The sequence below is a fragment of the Kogia breviceps genome, chromosome 1 (assembly GCF_026419965.1).
Source record: "Kogia breviceps isolate mKogBre1 chromosome 1, mKogBre1 haplotype 1, whole genome shotgun sequence".
Taxonomy (NCBI): Eukaryota; Metazoa; Chordata; class Mammalia; order Artiodactyla; family Physeteridae; genus Kogia; species Kogia breviceps.
The window spans coordinates 163,761,572-163,778,509 of record NC_081310.1 but is presented as its reverse complement, the minus strand read 5'-3'; the positions used below and the strand labels follow the sequence as shown (position 1 = coordinate 163,778,509).

General features: G+C 43.3%; 1 protein-coding gene across 11 annotated transcripts in view; it reads right to left on the bottom strand.

Moving 5' to 3' along the window:
• MKNK1 (MAPK interacting serine/threonine kinase 1) overlaps positions 1-16,938 on the bottom strand; it is a 42,544-nt gene that overhangs the window by 22,789 nt on the left and 2,817 nt on the right. For 3 of the 11 annotated variants that reach the window (XM_067008295.1, XM_067008298.1, XM_067008297.1), the window contains exons 2-5: positions 10,210-10,389; positions 3,454-3,622; positions 2,495-2,601; positions 216-317 (exon numbers count right to left, since the gene is read on the bottom strand). In XM_067008295.1, coding sequence (XP_066864396.1) covers positions 216-317; positions 2,495-2,601; positions 3,454-3,614 — 370 coding nt within the window. In that variant the 5' untranslated portion in view covers positions 3,615-3,622; positions 10,210-10,389. The remainder of the gene's footprint in view (positions 1-215; positions 318-2,494; positions 2,602-3,453; positions 3,623-10,209; positions 10,390-16,938) is intronic. The other 8 variants (XM_059043004.2, XM_067008300.1, XM_067008302.1 and 5 more) reach the window with 4 other exon arrangements.

Genomic DNA, 16,938 nt, shown 5'->3' with positions numbered 1-16,938 from the left:
TTGGGCACCATCCAAGAGCTTTTCCCATCCCTGCACTCTCTATCACCCCTTTCCATAAACTCTCTCACCCCTATCTTTCACGTCTATCACACGGAGACCATGAAGCTGGCTCTAAGACGATGCATCCTGACCTTTACCCCTGGGCTACCAGGACACTCCTCCCATGCCTGGGAAGCCACCAACCCAGCTCTAAGAGACCAAAGAGAGTGACCAACCTTCAAACTTTCCTGGCAAGGAGTCAGTGGCCCGGGACTTCCGCTTCTTCTTCTTCCTCTTGTCACTTTCTGTGATGGGAACGGGTTCACTGCTGCCCATCTCTGGGAGAAAAGAGGAGATAGAAGGGAAATATCACTGGACTGATCAGGCTGTAAGTTCACCCAAAAGGAAAAAAAGGAGGGGGGGACCCAGGAGCTTTACACTCACGTTTTAAAAATATCTATGAGGGCTATTTATCTGTTTTGACCCAAGAGGCAAAACTAGAAGCAAAACCATTATAGATCATTAACTGTGGAAAGGAACTCAGACAGGCTAGATTAAAAGAGGATAGCAGAAGCCTGCTGTAACCAAGCTCATTAGCACATGGATTTAGATCTGCCCCCAAACGGAACAATGAATCCTTAAGCAGAATCCCACATGTGACATCCTCCTTCAGCCTCAGCAACAGAAAGGCAGGACCCAGGGAGCTTAAGCAGGAAGGGAGGTGGGTTTGTGGGCGCCGGGTGGGGGTGGGTCCATGCAAATGGAATCACATACTGCTCAGTAACATCCTTGTGGATGTGCATAGGGACTCAAAAGGCCCTCACTGGAGGCTGCCTCTGTGATGGTACAACAGGGCAGGGGGTGGGTTTGAGGATGGCCCTAAATTCCTTCATGTCCAAGAGCAAAGACTTGAGTGCCTGGGAGGCCAGCGCATACTCTCCCTCCTCAGCTCCTTATTTGAGAGGAGGCAGGTAGGGTCCATTCAGAAGCCTGCAGTTGACGGGTCTACACCGAGTTGCTGGATGCAGTCATTTATTGCAAAAATATTTTTATCTCTCTGGCAAGCACCTGGCTCCCCACCTTAAAGGGAGGATTTGTGAGGCAGACATTCAGACACTGGACAGATTGGGCAGGAAAGGGTGGGGACAGAAAGAATAAGCATGAAGACTGAGAGGGGGAAAGAGAAAAGGAGGAATAAGGAACCAGCAGCCAATCATAGTCCTGTTTCTAAGACACTCAGTAAGGGCCTTCCCATGTTAAAGATAAATTACTTATAGAACATGCCATGCCCTTGATCCAGAGTGGAGCCTTAATACTCTTTGCCTGCAGTTAGAAATAATAAGATTTCTCTGAAGTCTCTGGGTCTAAATCCCCACCAGGGTGATTAAACCTTTACATCCTTCTAAAATAGAGGCGGTCGAGCACTGAAGGGGCATACAGTGTGAGAGACTTTTAGACCAACCTTCAATAAACACAGGCTCTGGGTTGCTGGATTTTTTTTTCTGAGATTTTGAAATGGAAGCTGGCTCTCTGCCCATTGAGGGGAAAGGCCCACTCTCTTCTCAGAGGACCCCAGCTGAACATGATCAGAAAAATGGCAAGTCTGCTCAGGAAGATTGATTATAGCCTATGCATGTCTACTGCACACTGTTCTCAAAAGCAAGTACACACAACCATTAGGAGAAAGCACACAGAACAATGGCACGTTTCAATACCACAATTCAGAACCTGGTTAAGCAGCCAAGTGTCTGACAGCTCAATTGAGGTGCATTCTTCCTCCCATTTTTAGGGTCTGATGAGAGCAGACTTTCATTTACACTTTAGAGAAGATAAACGTGTGGAGAAAAGGAATCCACAGAGGATCTCAAAGTATTACTCTAGCCAACACCTTCAAGCACAAGATATACCTGGGGACTGTAACATGCTATGAATTCAAAGAACTGAACTTAAACATCAGCAGCCAAAGATCCACCCTCACCAAGGGAAATTAAAAGGAAAAAAGCTGCCCAACATAGTGAGAAATTCTACAGAAATAAAACACAGGGTCACTCATCTCCAGGACCCCAGGAAAGGGGTACTGGCCATTGGGACAGCGGGCTGAGAAAGAGGGACCACTGTCCCTCTTACCCTGCCCTTGAGTGCATCCAGTGGCACCCCTCCCCACCCCATCTATTTTCTCAGCAGCACTGCGAGCTGAGTGCACAGGGGACAGAGTTTGGATTCACTTCTCTTCCTCCTTCCCCTGCCCACACTCTGAAGGAGGGCCAAAGTACAAGCAAAACAGCCCAAAGGCAGCAATGGAGAGGAGCAGCAAGACAGCTGGTGGTGTTATAGTTCATAGGGGACGCTCAGACATACTTATGACTCTAGCTAGAAAACCCCGTTAGCTGCAATTTATACTTGGTTTTCACCACAGCAGGGCTGAGGGAGCCTCTTGTGGAAGAAGCATACCTCTGAGCACTGCCGCATACACGATATTAGATTTTATGGCTTCACACACAAAAAGATCAAGTACCTGGTCTATTCTGCATGGATTTCAATGGAAGAGGGTGCGCCAGAAGGGACAAATGGTTAAGACTTTCCTTGGAAACAGAACTTGTTGAAGGAGAGTTGTTTTTGAAACTAGGAAGAAAAAAATGTAGGAAGACAGTGAAGTGAAAAAGACATGCTTAACTTTCCTGTTTACAGCGGGGGAGCGGGATGGAGATGTGTCATAATCTTACCAAAGGGCTGAAAGCTCTTCACCTGGAGCCTGTCCATACACTCTATTGGGACCTCAGTTTATTATGCATGCAATCATTTGAGGAAGGCTTCCTCAGGGTGTGAGGCTCCACAATCAAGCTGGCTTACCTCCTTCCCTTGGCCCTAAGAACTCCTCTCAGCCATCAAAACCCAGCTCAAAAGTCTCCCCACCTTAGAGTAAGTTAAGGTTTGCACAAACACTTTTGAAATCTATACAAATAGATGGCGTTACTGCACAGAACTCGAATCCAGTGCTCCATCCTCTGTTCCCAAACACCCTGCTAGCAGCTATACTAGAGCACTGGTTTTATTTGGCCTTGAGCTCTCTCTACTGTTCCAAAAGGCCAGGGCTATCCCTGCCTGTTTATCTCTGCATCTCCTATAAGTCATGGTGTGGTGTCAGACATGTATCATGCATCAGAAAACATGCACTGAAATGAGAATGAGAGGATGCACATCCTCGGGGTTAGGTGCAGGCCTGTCACCCAGGCCCTCTAAGTAATGAGTGCACACACTGAAAGAAACGTAGGTACACCTTTGCCCTGCAGGCAGCACAGAGTAAGGCTTTACTCAGTCTATGAATTCCCTGATAAACTCCCTCTAAACAAAGCCCTATGACTCAAAAGGTCCTTAACTTTCTAGCAAGAAGCCTGGTCTTTCCTATAGGATTGGGCGATGTGTCTGCTATTTCAGAGGAGGGAGTGAGCACTTCCTTCATGTCTGTAGACAGACCTCAGCTGGCGTGGAGGCTCCCAGCACTTCACTGCCTCCAGCCCTTGTTTTCCTCTTGGGCCAGGCTTGGCGGTCAGTCCACTACTTGTGGACTTGTATCCGTGGAGGTAGAGCTGGAGAGGAAGCACACTGCTGACAGGGAAGGCTCGTGGGCTTGGCATCAGGAGACCTAAGTGAAAGTCCAGTTCAGATATTACCAGACATAGCACCAAGACCAAGTTACTTTGCCTCTTAGAGTCTCCGTTTCCTCATCTACAGGTTAGGTTTAAAAATAATGCCTGCCCTTTCCAGCAATGCTGTGAGGACCTAGTGAGCTACTTAATATAAATGCACTTCAAAAAAACATATATGTATGCATAAGTCTGTATGCACATACAACAGAGTAGAAAGATTAGACAGAAATACACAAAATTGTTAAACTACTACAATCTGAAAGAGTGCCTATTATGTGTCAAGTGCAGGTATTTTATATATATTATCTCTAATTCTTACACTAATCTCCAAAGTAAGTATTTCACCATATTTCAAGTGAGGAAACTGAGGCTCAGAGGTTAAATTATCTACCGAACACCAAACATCTAGTTAGTGGTTTAAGTTGGATTCAAATGCAATGCTGCCCTTTCAAGTCCAGGTCACATCTGATCTATAGTAGTTTTCTCTGTGTGATAGGGTGATTTTTATTTTCTTCTTTATATTCTTCAGTATTCTCCAAATTGTATACAATGATGTTTATTACTTTTTTAAAGTGCTATTATTGTTTCAGTCAAGTTTCATTTTTAACAAAATACACAGTAACATTTCTCCATTGCACACTGGAATTTAGAGTCCGATTGTACAGTTTTACAAATTATACCTAGATTTCTTTATATTGAAATTCAACAGTAGGTAAAGAAAAAACATTTCAGGAATATTGGGGCCCTGATTTTTTATAATCTTGGAAAAACAACAAATGGCATTTTAACTTTTATCTTTATAAATGCTATTTTTTAAAAGGAAAAACTTTGTGAAAAAACCCCCAATAATACATTGAACATCTGCACCTGAGATACACCCTTTTAAATCCTGGTCTTCACACTGTGTGAGCTTTGGCAAGTTGCTTAGCTTCTATGAGTATCAGTTTCTTCATATACAAAATAAGGTCAGAGTAAGGCCTGGACTCCCTAGATCACAAGGCCTTTGTGAGGATCAAATAAGAAAGAAGAAGTGAAAGCACTGCTGACTTACTCATTCAACAAATACTGTTTTTTTTTTTTTAATTTTTTTTATGGTACGCGGGCCTCTCACTGTTGTGGCCTCACCCATTGTGGAGCACAGGCTCTGGATGCGCAGGCTCAGTGACCATGGCTCACGGGCCCAGCTGCTCCGTGGCATGTGGGATCTTCCCGGACCGGGGCACGAACCCGTGTCCCCTGCATCGGCAGGCGGACTCTCAACCACTGCACCACGAGGGAAGCCCCAGATACTGTTTTTTATTTGGCACCTACTGATTGTCCAGTGCTAGACAGTGAGAACATAAGAGAAGACACAGTCTCTGCCCTTATGGAATTTAAATCCACTGACATGTAAAATGGTTTCAATTCAGTGGGACAAGTGCTATGACAAGGGTACCAGGTGCTGTGGAGCAAAAGACAGGCAGCTAACTCACTATAGGTCACTAGTGACCAGTTTGGTCACTAGAAGAACGGACAGCTAAGCTGACACCTGAAGGATGAGCAGGAACCAGCCAGGGTGGGGGGTGGGGAGAGAGACAGAGGAGGTGCATGAGCTAAGGCCTGAAGGAGAGGCAGCGTGGCCGGCTAGTGCCACTGCAAATTGTTCAGGCTGGCTGGAGCATAGAGTATGTGGGGAGTGATGACAAGCCAGCTGAAGGGGTGAGCAGGGGCAGATCACATGCAGCTTCACCACCATAGTATCATCACCATCATCACTATTATGTGTTTCTATTCCTAGGCATACGTTTATCTTGTTTTCTCCATTAAAATAAGTGTAGGGATGCTTGTTCTCCTTTCTTTGTAAAACACGTATTCATTGGAGGCGTAGTAGGTGCTAAAGATACATATCCAACCACCAACCTGGCTCCTGCATGGGGAGAGGGCCCAGAGGACTCATGTAGCAGATGAGGAGTGGCCGAGGGGGTCTCACTCAGTGGGACTACCAGAGCCACAGATACTCCTAACATGCCAGTACCGAGCCACTGTTCAGTCCACAAGCTGACCTCAAGGCCCCCCTTCTGAAAGATCTGTGTCATTGCTCCACGAGGTCTTATGAGCCACATCACCCCAAAGGCACCAGAACTGTTCTCCACCTTTTGGTAGAGCTTAGAGAGAACTAACCAGCTCTAACATATGGTATGTCACACCAAAGACGAACATTCTCCCCCAAGAACATGAGTTTGCTGGCTAACTCAGCTTGACAAACTTAGCTCATGTTCCTCTCCCAACCACTCTAGAGTTCTTTTCAAGATCTATGATTCACTTCCCAACGTGTGAGAGCTAGTTCCCTCAGTTGCTAGAGAAGGAACAGTGATGACAGTAAGCTGATGAGGGTAATTATCAATTCATCTGCCTTCTCAGTCATCAGCTGGCTGAGGGCTCCCAAACAAATGGAGAACTGAGAAAACAAAAGGAAACTGAGGACATGAAAAGAAGGGGGATGGACACTCCTAAGGAAGAGGCCAAGACTAAGAAATCTGAGCAGAGGAGGAGGCGGTGAGGAGGAATGGGGAGACTAGCCCGGGACACTTCCTTCTCTGAAGCAGTAGTAATAGTAGTGGTCGTACACACACTTACATGGTGCTTACCCCATGCCAGGCAATGTTCTAAGCATTTTACAAATACCACAGTTTACATATACTGACTTACTTAACCTTCACAACTCTATGAGGTAAGTAGAATTATTATCCACATTTTACAGATGAAGAAACTGGGTGCAAAAAGATTAAGTAAGTTGCCATGATCACATCGCTGGTAAGTGGCAGAGCTGAGATTTAAATCTAAACAGTCTGACTCAGAATTCAAGCTTTTAACTATTACAGCATACTTAAACGTTAATGCTGAAAGGCAAAAGGGGACAGCCAGTCAGTTGGCTGGACACCAACAAGAATGCTTTTATTTAGAAACCTTAGCACAGAGCCTCCCCACTGATATGCTGTGAGTGAGATACTGATCCTCTCACCAGGCTAAACAACATCATTTTCTCTATGTGCTACGACGTCCAAAAGGTTGGGTGGCACTGCTCCAGCTTAAAACACAAGGGCATTATGACCACATTATCACTATTATATTAATCTAAAATCTAATTTATCAGAAGTTTCTTTCCCTTGCTCTGAGATAGCTTTGTATTTTGGCCTGTTTTGTAGGATGAGCTACAAGCCAGTCCAACCACATTATTCCATGGCAGTTCTGGTATCAGGACAAGGCTACTGTATTCTTCTTTTGTCTGACCATTAGTTGGTTGATTTGGTTTCTGATGGTATCATTACCACGTAGGGGACAAGGTCAAGGGTACACTCAAATGGAAGCTAGTCAAATTTAACACATGGTGGATGAAAGGAGCCCCCTGTGAAATCAGCTTGTCCTGATCAAAGGATGGTCTGTTCATGTGATTCCAAGGGGCTAAGGTATTTCATAGGTTTGCCACAGAGTCCAGTGTGTAGTGGGGCTGGGCAGCATTACACAGATTGCAGTCTCTCACTCAACTACAGTGAAAGCAGCTTGAGGCCCACTAAGGTGCCAGAGGGGTGGTGATTCACAACAGGCCTCAAACAGGGCTGGGATGGTAAGATTCCCACGGGCAAAAGGTCTAGCTTCAGGCCCACCTTCTTCCTCGGGCAGCCTTCAGAGCTGTCACTGCATCACCTGGTGGAAGGAATGAGAACAGGAAAGGTGGAGGGGGTAAAAAGAGTGTGTACTTAAGAAATAGCAAGCAGGAAAACAGAACTACCATATGACGTAGCAGTTCCACGTCCGGGTAGTTTTCTGAAGAAAATGAAAGCACTAACCAGAAAAGATATCTGTTCCCCCATGTCCACAGCAGCATTATTTACAATAGCAAAGATAAGTAAACAACTTAAGTGTCCACTGATGAATGAGCAGATAAAGAGTGGGAGATACACAAATACATACACATATACATAAAATGGAATAGTATTCAGCCATAAAAACGAATGACATATTGCAGTCTGCAACAATATGGATGGTCCTTGAGGGCATCAGGCTAAGTGAAATAAGTCAGACAGAGAAAGACAAATACTATATGATCCGTAGGATTTCACTTATATGTGAAATCTTAAAAACAAAACCAAAAAACAAGCTTATAGATACAGAGAACAGATTGGTGATTCCTGGAGGTGGCAAGTGGAGGGTAGGTGAGATTGGGGGTAAAAGGGGTCAAAAGGTACAAAATTCCAGTCATAAAATAAATAAGTTATGGGATGAATGTACAGCATGGCAACTACAGTTAATAATACTGTACTGCATATTTGAAAGTTGCTAAGAGAGTATATCTTAAAAGTTCTCATCACACACACAAAAATTCTGTAGCTATGTATGGTGATAGCTGCTAATGAGACTTATTGTGGTGATCATTTCACAAACATCAAATCATTATGTTGTACACTTGAAACTAATATAATGTTGTTATGTCAATTATACCTTCATTTTTTTAAAAAAGAAAGAAATAGCAAGTAGGAGTAAAGGACTGGATTTGTGTGAGCAGGACAGTATAAAAAGCTGAAAAAGGCTGAAGTCAGCTCATCCAAGCTTATTAATACGGCCTACAAGGCCCTCCAACATCCAGTGCCTGTCTACTTTCTAGCCTCACTAACCATCAGTCAGTCATTCTTTCGAGGAAAAATGAATAGTAGGTAGTTCAGCTTGCAGTTCACAACCTCACAAGTGCTTTTCCTTGAGACAAGTGCTGTGCTTTGGTATGCAGCAGGAGTGCTTTCAAGCATTTCCACTGTGTCACACAGAACATTAAAAAGATGTGTACTCAAGGGCTGAGATTCAATAAAATTAATAATTTTTACTGCTTCATCAAGGACATACTTAAGTGAAAACGGCATTTTTTAATAACTGTGAGTGCACAGCAATAAGAATACAATGACTGCTAGTGCAGTTCAGCGCCACTGCCTTGATTTGCGCTAAGGCATCAGCAGTTTTGCCCACTGTTGCTTTGCAACAACAAATAGCACTATTATGACAGTAGTTTTGACCTTGCAGATACCTGAAAGGTTTTCAAGGATCCCCAGAGTCTGCAGGGCACACTTGTGAACCACTATTCTAGGCAATGGGGAGGGACTGGGCCCCACTGGAGCTATGCTTTAGGGCCATCAAACCAGCTGTGATGGCAGAACAAACTGGAGGCTGGAGGGGGACCAGAGGGCGGAGCGAGGCTGTGGCAACAACCTGGAGGAAGGCAGGGAAGGTGTGTGGCTGAGGTGGGTATAGAAAGGAAGAGGAAGAGGTGAGGGGTGTGATGGGGAGAGGGAATGAAGCCAGAGGCAAAGCTGGTCCTGGTCCTGACCAACGACTGGAGATGGTGGAGGAGTCCAAGACCACTATCCTCCTTGAAGGGAAGGCACGGAGTCTAATTTCTCTCTATCCCCACTGCCCTGTATGGAACCAGGCACAGAGGGGGACCTCGATATATGTTTATTAACCAAAATCAGGTAACTGTAAGAGCAGTAGTACCATCAAAGAAGGGGAGAATTCAGGAAGGGAAGCTGGTTGGGGATGGGGAACAGGGGAAGACTGTGCCCCTGGAAAGCTTCAGTTGAAGGAGGATGACATAGCAGCAAAGTCTGAAAACTCTCAGAACAGGCTAGAGCCATTCTCACCCAGCCCTCATCTGAGACAATCTACAAATGAGGCATTGTTTATAACCCACCAGGCATGATGAGACCCTAGGATAATATGTGATATAGAATACTTCAAAATGTCCTCAGATATGTCACAAATTTTTAAACCCTGGAAAGATACATCTCAAGCCATTATTAACAACAGTTACTTTGGGAGAAGGAAATTGAGTGGGTACAGAATTTTACTTTTTATACTTCTGTTGTATTTGATTTTGTTTTGTTATGATACAGTCATTTTACCTTTATAATTAAAAGGGAATAAATATATTTTCCTTACTGCATAGTTTTCCTTATGACCCTCTCTGCCAGTTAATTCTGGTAGAAATGTGCTCCACCCTACTGAGCAACTGTCTTAGGCATGCCAGAAAGCCCAGCTAATCCTAGCTGCCCAACTGAACACTGGCGTCTCTGACTCACCCCTTCCTCTGGAAGTATCAGACACAGCTCTCCCAACTTTTGGAAAGTTCGCTTCACACCACTTTGCTTTTATGAAAGACCTACATCAGTATGTACCTGTTTTCAAGACATACTAAGAGGATTTTCATATTTACGAGAAAGGGTGAAAAGTGAAAATAGGGTTCAGCATTTGTCTTCCAGTGAACATTATAGAGGCACCATGCACCACGAGCAGTGACAGTGGCACTGCCACGCTCCTCCCCCAGGAACTACACTCAGCATCAAGGTGACAGAGTTTGGAACTATGTCTGTGAGCACCTGTGCTTGACCTCTGTTTATTTTGTGCATCCGTCAGCAAGGTGTGTCCTAAGATAATTGCTTTATACCATTTCTGCTTAAGAAAGGTTTCATGGGAACACTCACTTTCAGATAGCGGGGGAACCTGAAATTTCAACCTGATGCAATCTAAAAGGTTAAATAAAATGTGCATCCAATTTTACCTATAGGTCTGCCCAACTTTGCGAAGCAGACCCTCTGTAAACTTGAAATTCCAAATGCAACAATGCTCCTGTCGGGGCTGCTGTCTTCCAGCTGCACCAAGTGTTTCAATGGCCTCTGTACATAGCAGACATTCTTCAGTTTTCCATTGGCCTCTGCTTCATCATACCTGGCATGAAAATCTTCAGAAAGCAGAAACAGAAAGGATGTAAAAATGCTGACTTAAAAAAAATGACCAGAGAAGATAAAGATCAACTTGTGTTCCCCAAATCTATGTGTTATACCAGTAAGTAAGTAATCACAAGGCAATCACAGATTTCCCCAGTCTTTAAAACGGGAGCATTTAAAATGCTGACACAAAGCATTTGAAGATTTAACAAGGGTCTGGGTAAAAGTTTTCAGATTATGCTTCCACTGTGAGATTCCAGAACCAAAAAGATGTAACTGGACCTGAATGACAGATATGGGCACCTCTGTTCGCTGAGGAGACTCACACAGAAGGTAAAAGCTGCCACTTTTCTGTTGTCCACTTTTTTAGAGATGAATGAGCTCTGGTTTCATCTAGCGGTTAGGTCCAAGACTCACAGGTAGGAGGCACCAGAGTCAGAAAGGTAAAGTAGATGCTGAGAGCAGCAGGTGGCATGAACAACAAGGTTTTATGCCAAATGCATAACTATTGCTAGTTTTCCATCTGATGACTTCATTTTCTGTATGTCCACTGCTACTTTTAATCTAATGGCTCTAGGTACCATGTGTCAAAGTTGATTTGCCAATTTCTCTACTCAATGAATATGTACTTCCCCTTTTCCCAATGGAAAAGCTCTAGAAATGTAGTTTAAATCCGAATTCTAGGCCCTGGAAGCCAGATGTGTTTCACCATTACCTCAAATCACATGTCCCAAACTGGACTTATCCCCAACCCCCATCTACCACCTCCTTCCTCCTTCCTCTTCTTCTCTATCAGATTATATCATTCTGCCAGTCACCCAGCCACAGAACCTTTAAATCATTTCTAATGTTGCTTTCTCCTTGAACCTCATAAACTCTATATATTCCCATTGGCAGGCTCTCCCTCAGCCTGGTATATAGTTCCTTGCAAACAACACCTATTCATCCTTCCAGGCCTATCATAAATTATTGAAAGTAGTGCCACAAATTACAGGAATAGTCCCTCTTTTTTCTTACTTCATTCTGCATTTAATTGAAACCACATCTAAATACTATTGTAATACTTAGAGTTGGCTATACTCATGCACATGTGGCTCTCCCATGAGGCCATAAGCTCAAAGGCAAGGACATGGCTTTTTCATCTTTGTATTTCCAGCACCTAATGTAGTATCTGGCACACAAAAAGGGCTCCAGTAAATATCTGAATGAATTACTTCATCCACAAAATATTTCTTTATTGCTCAAAAGAGAAAGTTAGCACATAGAATTATCCTTCAGATTGTGCTTTTTATTCCCAAACAAATCTCTGTGGCCCAATGAAACTATTTCTTGGACCCAAAGAAGCTCAGGTTGCGTTCCCTCTCCCTATGGCCACAATGCTTCCAGGGACAAACTTGAACACCTTGACTTTAACTCTTTGCCCTCAGTCTTGCCACAGGTTTAAACCCCTTGGTCCCTTCTTGTTGCCTATAGTAAAGGTCGGCAATTTGTTTTCTGTAAAGGGTCAGACAGTCAATATCTTATACTTTGTGTGTCACATGGTCTCTGTCACAACTACTCAATTTTGCCTTTGCAGAGTGAAAGCAGCCAGAGATGATACGAAAATGAGTGACTGTGGCTATATTTCAATAAAACTTTATTTATGGATGCTGAAATTTTAATTTCATATGATTTTTGTGTCACAAAATATTAATTTCTCTTGAATTTTTCCCAGCCATTTAAAAATGCAAATGGCTTGCAGTCCAGACACCACATATCTGGTGGTGAGCCAGATATGGCCTGTAGGCCATAGTGCGCCAACCCAGCTTATTTCCTTTCCTCACCAACTCCATTCTGCTACACACACACACCCCTCTAGTAGGCCTACAATAAAAACAACCTTCACAATTTCTCTATGGACTTTGTTATTTTGCTGTTTGGAGCCACTCTAGGGCTGGGGGGGGTAGAAAATGCATGGGCTTTTGGGGCCTAGATTCAGAGTCTGGCCTTACCAAAGACTAATGCAGTAGCCTTGGACATAATATTTAACCTCTCTGTGCTTCACTGTCATCATCTATAAAATGGGGGCAGTAACACCTACACGACAGGGATTTTGTGAGAATTAAGCGAGCTGATGTGTATCAAGTTCATGGCATAGTGAGTGACTGGTTTATAATAGGCACTCGATAAATAGTAATTATTACTCTAGCTTGGGATATGGCTTCCCCAGATCAGCTGTGACCCTGGAAAGCAATCCAGACACTCTGTAAACCACAACTGGGCAGCAGGAGAGAATGAACTGAGAGTAAAGTACAAAGGCAGGGATAGAATTTGGAGGCATTCAGACACATGACCCAGGATTCTAAGTGCCTCGTTTGCCCCCATTCCTTCTGACACCATTCCAAATTCCACTGGGCCTCTTTCCCTCCTCAGAAAGAACTTCTGGCTCTCACACTACCTGAATCTCCTTAGCATTCCTTACCAAATACCCATATGAGCCCTCTCCTCATTCCTGCACCTCTTCCTCGTATAGGGCTGGGAAAGGGTGAATGCGGCCAGACCAAACCTCACAGACTGGCCTGCCACTGGGTCTTAAATAGGCCAGGCACCCAACTCTCTCTCAATTATTCATGAATTTCCTGCTGTACAGAGAATGAACTTTTTTCAGAGGTCAAGAACTAGTCTCTCTATAGAAGTTTTAGAGCAAAAAAAAACCCCAAGTATACAAACAAGGGTTCCCCCATAAAACATCAGCAGTGGGCAGATAGAACAGATAGGCTTGTGGTATCTCTGTCCTTGGTACAAAAAGCCAGATTTGAGCCTGGTACTTTCTTGCTCCAACACGTCTAATGGGGGTCTACTGCCTCTGGAATGACCAAGCTCCTGTGCTGTCACTCAGGGCCTCCACAGTCTTGCCCTAACCCACCCCTCCTGCATTATATCTACACTCCTCTATAGAAGTCCTCACCTATAGCCCAGGCAAAATGGACAGTATCTACCTAACTACCCTAAACAATTTCCAGCTTCCCTCACTTGTGCATAACTCAATCATAGCACCTGTAACATTTTACTGCACATCTCCCCCTAGACTGTGAGCTAGCAACAGGGCAGAGACTGTGTCTGATTCATCTCTGAGTCCCCTGCACGTAGCACAGTGCCTGACATGGGGAAAACATCCAATAAATGTTAATGAATGAATGAAAACACCTGAAATTATTCCTCCCTTAAACTGTTTTAGTTGGACTTTTATTAGCAGCTAAGCACAGTCTGGGTCACTGCCAAGAAGTAGAAAGACCTAAGAAAAAGAAAAGAAGCATGACCAATGTGATCCAAGCAATGGAAAATAGGTTTTAAGAGTGAAGTAAAAGAAACCAAGGCTGTTTAGCCTGCAGAAGAGAAGATGAGGCCCAACTCGATTCTGGCTTTAAGTCTACAAAAGGTCCTCATGAGAAAATCTTGATTTCATCCTCCCTTTATAATCAGAGGGAACTTTTCCATATTCATGGAAAATGGAACAAGAAGAAATAGCTTAAGTTAAGGCCAGAGGGGCTTAAGCTAAAGAGAAAGAAGAACCAAATTAGGCACCACTTTTCCAAAGATACTGTTATTGTACTTTTTGACGAGTGAATTGGAGGGGTTTCGCTGAAAACTTTTTTTTTTTGGCCGCACTGTGTGGCTTGTGGGATCTTAGTTCCCGGACCAGGGACTGAACCTGGGCTCTCGGCAGTGAGAACACAGGGTCCTAACTACTGGACCACCAGGGAATTCCCGCTGAGCACTTTTGTTGAAGGTTGTGCAAAAGGAAATGAATATGCTGCTCTGTTCCTGTTTGCTGTGGAGACCAGGTGGGTGGAAACACAAGTTGGGTAAGATTTTCTAATAAGCCACTGACTTTTAATTGACCCTTTTTTCTATAGGCACTTTCTGTCATGTCATGTTTTGCAGTCCTGTGATGGAACAACCTAGTACAGGCATACCTCAGAGATACTGCAGGTTCAGTTCCAGACCACCGTAATAAAACAATTACAGCAAAAAAGCAAGTCACACAAATGTTTCGGTTTCTTGGTGCATATAAGAGTTACATCTATCCTATACAGTAGTCTATTAAGTACGCAACAGTATTATGTCTAAAAAAACCAATATACATACCTTAATTTAAAAATATTTCTAAAAAATGTTAACTATCATCTGACAACGCAGGGTTGCCACAAACCTTCAATTTGTAAAAGACGCGGTAATTGCAAAGTGCAATAAAATGGAGTATGACTGTATTTCAAATTTTCCTGAAGGGACAATGGAAAGAAAGAGAAGGCAACAATGTCAGAGTAAGATAGTAGGGAAAATGTCCCTAAAAAATATACTTTCTATAAAAACAATACCTAACTGGATATTAATAATAATTTTTAATAGTATTACTATTAAAGCTAACATCCACTGAGCACCTACTATGTGCCAGGCACTGTGCTAAGTGTTTAACATAAGCTATCTCAATCCTCATAACAACCCCATAAGGTAGGTTATATATGTAGCCCCATTTTACAGGTGAAGAAACTGAGACCCAGGAAGGTTATATAACTTGACCAAGTCACACAGCTAGCAAGTGTCAGAGCCAGGACTCAAACCCAGGCAGTTCAACGTAGAGTCTACTAACTACTGTCTCCCTGTAAGAAGAGTGACAGGCTGGAATTTAAATCTCAGCCCCTCTGAATCCAAGTTCATATTCTCAGCTACTTCCTTATACTGCCCCAAGCCAGGAAGAACAAAGCAACACATGACATCAGCAAGAGAAGAGATCTCAGATGTGAACCAAAAATACCCCCCATATTCCAGAGAAAGAAGCTAAGATGTGAGGATTCACAGATGCTAATGAACACAACCAGGACTTGAATGCCAGCCTCTTGACTGCAAGTGGAGTCCTCTTTCCTCCATTATAGATTCTTGTTGAATTTGAGGGTGAGAAAATGAAGGAACAGTATGTGCCAAATGGGCTCCCTCCCCAGGCACTGTTGTAACGAACTGTTAAACTCACATTAGAACCTGTGCCTGAAACACCAAGATGCCAGCAGCCTCTGTAGACTGATTCTAAGGTTCTAGTAGTTGAGATGGTAATGAACTGATTAATGGTACTACAGGAGCTGCCAAAATGCTCACACAGTAAACCAATCAAGCAGATCTAGACCAGGCAGCTACCATACTAAGTCAGTGGCTCACAGTTTAAGCCTGGACTGAACTATTCCAACAGCTTCCTTGTTGATGTCCCCATTCTTAGACTTCCTTTGCCCCAAACTAGCCTCCATTCTGCAGCCAGAATAAACAGAGCCTGTCATGGCATTTAGAGCCTTGCAGCATAATGAAAAGATAATGGATCTTTGAACCCAACACTCATAGGTTTGGACCAAGCTCTGTCACTTACTAGCTACATGACTTTGGGCAAATCACTTTAATCTTTCTGAGGTCCAGTTTCTTCATCTTTAAATTGGGGCTAAATATCTCCTTGTTATAGGATTCTGAGGATTACATAAATTATAGTGCATCTAATATACTCTTGGCCACAAAGCAGAGTAGAGACTGGATAAATGTTAGCATTTTTCACACACCCCTCTCTACATTTTGGCCACAATCAATCATTTCAGTTTATTTCCCTTCCTCACCAACTCCATTCCTCTTCCCCAACACACACACACACACACACACATCACCTCTAGACCCCTGCTCAAGCTGTTCTTTCTCACAGGAATGAACCTCCTCTAAGGCCCAACGTAAATTTTCCACGTTCAGGAATCCTTTCTAGACCCGCTTTGGTCGTGTAGGGATTGATTTCTCCTTTTCCCGAACTCCCACTTTGTTTACATTCTTTACTACATTTATTAGTCAGTCAGATTTCAGTTATTCATGTACTTACCTATCTTGCCAACAACACTGTAGGGAGAAGGCTCTAAGAAGAGAATTACTGGGGGTGGTGGTGGTGGGATGAATTGGGAGATTGGGATTGACATATATACACTAATAAGTATAAAATAGATAACTAATAAAAAAATGAATGTGCATTGGAAAAAAAGAGAACTACTTATAGGAGGGCAGGAAATGCGTTGTTCTCCTCTGTGTATATTTCTCAATACCTGGGTCTTGTACATAGCAAGAGCTCAATATGCGTTTATTAAACTGAATCTTGCCACCACTGACTGGGCATCTTTACAGAAAGATCCTGGACTGAGTTTAGTCTAAAATTCTGCTTTCACTGCCTGACTTGATCAACATGCAATTTTTAAAGTATACTAATATTCCTAAACTAAGAGCTACCAATACTCATGTTGGTTTGCTTCATTTTTTCATCCTTTCTTTCAACACACTCTGGACTCCTCTCAAGATATCTCTTCAGGATACAGGGAGACGTGGCTGGGAGGACGTCTCTCACTCATGGAGGTAGGGTGACCTTGGAGAACTGTTCCACCCCACTGGTTAGGAGATGACAGTCATTAAAAGCATATTAAAAAGCAGAGTTGGGGAACCCGAAAATAGATCTGAATGATTTCTAGCTGTCTCAGTTTCTAAGTCTGTAAAATATACAGTTTTGAGATGTTATA